Below are 5,827 nucleotides of genomic sequence, written 5' to 3'. Positions count from 1 at the left end.
AATATTCTTATCAGTGGATTATGGTTATCCTGAGAACAAAGAGGGAATATCGAAGAAGTTTCTAAAACGAACGCATGGAGCCACCTGTCAATAGGTATCTAAGATAAACATACACGACTGTAATTTATATAATATAATAATTAACGATGTATACACGTAAACAGTGATAAGAATGGTATAAAATAAACTTCAGGATGTTGTAAAGTAGAACAATATATTGTTTCGTTACACCATCCAGATTCTCTCATACAATGTTACAATTTTTTCTTCATTTTCAACGCAAAGATGGTAAGAAATAAACTTATTGAACAATATGATATACCTTTACACAAAGTAGTGCAACAAAGTAGAGGTGCAAATGATATATAGATTTATAATTTCATGGAATCCCATGTTCTGAAATACCGACCGTGTTGAAAATAAGAAGTTTTCTTATGCGCTGTACATTTTAGAGCGGCGAGTTTAAGAATTATATTCAATCATAAACGAGATATATAATAGATCTGATACGCGATACTATTGTTTGTCACAAGATTTCGGGAATCACCAAACCCTCAGATCATTTTTGCGTTACATGCGACGTTATCCATTCAGCGTAAGATAAAATTTATGACTGCAGTGTATACGAATGTACTTATATGGCTGTGGATCTGGCTATAGTATGTCAGCGTCAAGCAATAAGTTATATTATTACCATTGTTGGCAGTACTGAAACAATGCAAGGTGTGGCAAGTTTACGATAAAGAGAATATTTTTGGGATTTATAAATAAACGATTTGTGACGTCTATATACTGATAACATCAAACAATCGGCATGTCTGTTGATAAACAAGATTATCATCGTGCCTCAAGTAAGCAATATCATTTTTTAGACCTGCATTGCATTAAAAACATTCATAATCTCTTTTTTTAGACGCGGTGGTACTTGGTGGAGTAATTACATATATTGCAGGTTTATTGTTGGTTATGGCATTTACTAGGTAATAATTTTCAAACATTAAAATTTGATACATATTATTAGTTCTTTTTATAAGAAAATACATGTTTTTAAATACTATTCAATACATAATAAACTTTCGTTAATTTTGTAAATATATCTTGATTGTTGAATTAATTTAATTTCAGCCCCTATTGGATTGAATCTTACCAAGAGACTTTCAGTAATTTTAAACATATGGGACTATGGGAATATTGTTTCGAACAGTTTAGATATCCATATTATCAGTTTGACAAACAATTTGATGGATGTCACCATATTTTCTCAGAAGAATATTATGTGATCAGAGAATGGTTATTGCCAGGGTGGTTAATGGTTGTGCAGACATTTGTTACTCTTTCTCTTTTACTCTCGTTCTTTGCGCAAGTTGTGATTGCATTGACCTTAGTCCGTTGGCCTTTAAAATTTGTGTTGAATTATGAATGGTTGCTTTCAGCTTTTGCTTTTGTGTGTTGTATCACAGCAGGTAAATGGAAATTTTCAATAATGTAACATTACTATAGCAAAAAAGTTTCAACTAATCTTTAAATTTTAGGAACCCTATTATTTTTAGCAGTATCAATATTTGGAGGGCAATGTTGGCGCAGAGACTGGTTGATGTACCCAAACTTTAACCATTTATCATGGTCATATGGTTTGGCAGTTGTTTCGTTCATGTTCCACTGGTTAGCTTCGAGTTTGTTGTATCTAGATGCGAAAGCCGGTTATAGATTGCGTAAGGAATCTCGAAATTTAGTAATGCAAATGCAGCCCAATCTACAAAGTCATCAAGGATTATCAAGGGGAGGATATATATAATCGCTCGTTATATCGATAGTATCCAAACAAGATTTATTTATAGAATAAGTTTCAAACTATTTTTGGTAATGTTAATTTTAAGCAAATATTTGTAGATCTGTTTTCAAACTCTTCTGTTTTATATGACATTGTTTTATAATTGAGTTTTCAGCGATAGTATTTAATTCCGTCCATTTTTTATAAGAACCTGTATTTATAGATTAAGAGAATTATTCTTACATTTCTATATATATATATATATATATATACACAATATAAATATATACATATTTTTAAAATATGTTAGAAGCTACAAATGTCTAGTAATACAACAAAATGACAGATTGAAATATCACAAAAAATAACGTACCTCTGTAACTATTTTTTATTGCACAGTTTTACATAATAAATGTTAGTATCATATCAAATTTTATATCATATACATGTTTTAAAAGTACAATAAATATTTTATGAGATTAATGTATGAATAAAGAAAAATACCAAAATGAAGCAAAATCTTGTGAAAGTATCTACGAGCTATTCTCAAATTTTAGAAATAACCATTAGTTTTTCTTGTAATCAAATCTGAAATTAAAGAAGACGATTCGAGGCACGTTTTATACGAAATATGTACATGAAACCATTGACTGAATACTTCGTCAATGGTATACATACTATGGAATTTGCTATGGATATTAAATTCCGCGAACATGGATGTGATATGATGTGGAAGCGACTTGACTTTTGGTCATATTATGGCTTTAGTGTGTGGCGCCACTACCGTTTGACTGGTAGTACTTCACTCTTCTGTATTCCCTTTCGCAGTCGTAGCACTCAACACTTTGTCACTAATGGACACGACGTGGGACTTCGCGACGTTGCGTGCGCGAAGAGGAATACTAGAGAGTAAAGTACACCGGTTAAACGATAGTCGCGCTACGTACTAAAACCAGAATATAACTGCGATCAATTTGTTTCTTGCGGTTTCATGCAACCTCGTATCCACAGTATACATACATATCTGTGGGTATATCCTGTATATATTTTGTCTATACTTTTACGTATCGTCTGTCTATGTGATACCAGGTGATACAATTATGAGAAATATTGATATCGTAAAATTATATATCCGGGGTATAAAGATTACAAATTACATGAAATTATAATCCGTCCGCATACAATTCTACATACAAACTTAATAAAGTTCAGTTATGATGATAAATGAATGTTATCAGTTTTTTATTCATTTTTTACCGGCATATCAAGAGATATGACCGCTCCAAAGATTAATTTTAATATAGAACGTAATATTTAATATAAATGAAGATATTTATATAAGCTGTTTTTTAATAATAGTAATACTTGAATGTATGAATTGGATTTGTTTTTCTTCAGGAGTTAATATTGTTAAAAGGTTCATAGAACAAAAATAATGGTAGTGATATTTAATGTAATATTAATAATTATAGTGTTACTAATTGCTGTTTCGTTTGTGAGATATTTCTTTTGGCGAAGACGACCAAGAGATGTTAATAAAAAGCATGTTGTTGTAAGTAATTAAAAGCTAATGTATACCTAACCCTTATTAAGATTTCTTATTTTTTAAATATTTTTAAAATGTAAATAAAATTACTTCAAATTTTATTTTAGTAATAAATTACACAATTGTATTCAAACTAATTATAACTGCATGATTTTATAAGTTTTAAATGTTTACTTACAAAAATATTTGTTAATATTTTATGACAGGTGACTGGTGGATCAAGTGGTATAGGAAAATGTGTTGCAATTCTTGCTGCAAAGTGTGGAGCACATGTAACAATAATTGCAAGAGATGTTCACAAATTAGAAGTTGCAAGAAATGAAATCATTCATGCATGCAAAAACAAGGATGTTCAAAAAGTTGAATATCTATCTTTAGATATTGGTGAAGATTATAATGCTGTTGAAAAAGCTCTGAGTGATTTAGAAAGAACTATGGGTCCAATATATATGTTGGTGAATTGTGCCGGAACTGCAATTTGTGGCAAAATAGAAGATACCTCTATAGCAGATCTACAGAAAATGATTAATATTAATTTCTTAGGAACATATTATTGTATCAAAGCTGTTGTCCAAAGAATGAAAGCTTCTCAGGAAGGAATTATAGTATTAACTTCTTCTCAAGCTGCATTATTAGGTATTTTTCGAATTTCTCAATTAAATAGATTTACATTATATAACATATTTTTATATATGGTATTTCTACTTTTTAGGTATATTTGGCTATTCTGCATATTGTAGTACAAAATTTGCACTTCGCGGTTTGGCAGAAAGTATATCTATGGAATTAGCACCATATAATATTTCTGTAACTCTTAGTCTACCTCCAGATACTGATACACCAGGTTTTGCTATAGAAGAATTATCTAAACCACTCGAAACAAAGCTTATATCTGAAACTAGTGCTCTTGTCAGTCCAGAAGTAGTAGCAAATAAACTTTTTAAAGATGCATTAGTAAGTAAAAGCAGGACTGTATATTAATTACATTAGGAATGGATAATTAATAAAATAATATATTTTAGGCCGGGAAATTTTTCTCTACTGTCGGTATGGAAGGATTTATGTTAACTGTTTTATGCTCCGGAATGTCACCGCTTAATTCGATTCGAGAATTATTTCTGCAATCGATGCTAATGGGTATTTTTCGACTTGTAAGTGCCTGCTATCTTGTACATTTTCGAACGATCATTCAGAATTGTATGAAGACACGCGATAGAAACAAAAAATCTGAATAATGATTTTTCACAAGCCTATGCGTATATATACGCGTATGATAGATACCGAATATGTATGGCGATTCTCGCGAGATGCAGTATCGCGATACTCATTTCGTGTATCTTAGCAACATCGGCCTCTTGGTCGGTTTCACACGCTGATATGTATATTGCGATATGCATATGATATATACTGAATATATGTATATTGTTGTACATGTATCACAATGGAATCGCGATACTAATTTCATATATCCTAAAAACCTCGGCTGCTGGTGACACTTTATAAAGTCGGTAGACAAAACAACAGAACATCGAAACAAATTGTGTCATTCATACGGTAGATTCGGGATCGTTTTGGTCCTACAAAATAGCACACCTAATTTTTATGTTTCTGTTTTTTTATAAACTATATGCATTCAATTTCGTTGTTTAATAATTTTTAGTGAGTAACAATCTATTAACTATAAAAAGTTGAGTAATGGAGTTTTATTATTTTAATACAAAAGTACTTGAAAATCGGCGCGATAAATAGATTGAAAAATTATGATAAATATGCATGAAAATTTTGTTATATTTTATACTTCCTTCTTTAAGAGGGATATATTTTGTTTATTAATGTATTTTGAAGAAACTTGTGCCTACTTCCTCACAATATAGCTTTTTAAATCTGTAACACTTTTAAATTACCTTCCTTTTTCTTATAACAATTTTTTATGCGTTTGTGTCCACTTATTTATTTATATACTAAATTAGTATTTCCTTTTCACTCCTTTTGTTCTTTTATCTCTTTTATATAACATCATATAGATGGGACCTCAAACTTTTGCATTTCTAAAAGAAAATATCTTCGTTTAAAATATATGCTTGAGACGAGCTACTCTCAATTTCAATTAAAGAATAAACGAAACAAATGATCGACACAAAGAGACAAATGAAATCATATTTCATATCTCATACGCGTATCGCGACTCGTTTCACACGACTCGGCGATACATGTATCGTCGTGTGAAATCAATCTACGTGTAAAAGAACTTATATAATAGAAATAATACACTGCATTTGTAACTTTTACGGTATATGCATAATAAACAAGCGACTATGGAAAATGTTGTTTTTGTATTCTCTTATCAATGTGATCAGTTCATTTACTAATTTGTTATATCAAGAATTATGAAGCTGTTATATTAATAAGTAAACCGTCTATTGTAAATGTTTAAAGATAGAATGAAAATGTAAATAAGACGGGAAACATATCGATTGATTACACGGAAGTAAAAAGACACATTGCAATCG

The 5,827-nt window shown here is 30.4% G+C and overlaps 2 protein-coding genes and 1 long non-coding RNA gene across 3 annotated transcripts; 2 read left to right on the top strand and 1 right to left on the bottom strand.

Annotated features, from left to right (window-relative positions):
- Positions 1–530: 530 nt before the first annotated feature.
- pck (Claudin superfamily protein pickel) lies at positions 531–1,938 on the top strand. Its single transcript, XM_033350460.2, has 4 exons — positions 531–851; positions 914–980; positions 1,126–1,463; positions 1,533–1,938. The coding sequence occupies exons 1-4, from the start codon at positions 815–817 to the stop codon at positions 1,793–1,795; spliced, it is 705 nt and encodes a 234-aa protein (XP_033206351.1). The 5' UTR covers positions 531–814; the 3' UTR covers positions 1,796–1,938.
- Positions 1,939–2,014: 76 nt separating this feature from the next.
- On the bottom strand, positions 2,015–2,576 carry LOC143303669 (uncharacterized). Its single transcript, XR_013060190.1, has 2 exons — positions 2,450–2,576; positions 2,015–2,359 (listed from the first exon to the last, which is right to left on the bottom strand). It is a non-coding gene; the product is annotated as an uncharacterized LOC143303669 (long non-coding RNA).
- Positions 2,577–2,618: 42 nt separating this feature from the next.
- Kdsr (3-ketodihydrosphingosine reductase) lies at positions 2,619–5,640 on the top strand. Its single transcript, XM_033350457.2, has 4 exons — positions 2,619–3,323; positions 3,524–3,953; positions 4,030–4,271; positions 4,340–5,640. Exons 1-4 carry the CDS (start codon positions 3,207–3,209, stop codon positions 4,550–4,552), a joined length of 1,002 nt encoding a protein of 333 aa, XP_033206348.2. The 5' UTR covers positions 2,619–3,206; the 3' UTR covers positions 4,553–5,640.
- Positions 5,641–5,827: the final 187 nt, after the last annotated feature.

This window comes from Bombus vancouverensis, chromosome 2 (genome assembly GCF_051014615.1).
Source record: "Bombus vancouverensis nearcticus chromosome 2, iyBomVanc1_principal, whole genome shotgun sequence".
In the NCBI taxonomy this organism is placed as follows: domain Eukaryota; kingdom Metazoa; phylum Arthropoda; class Insecta; order Hymenoptera; family Apidae; genus Bombus; species Bombus vancouverensis.
The sequence above is the reverse complement of the archived record's forward strand: the minus strand, read 5'-3'. Positions and strand labels throughout refer to the sequence as shown.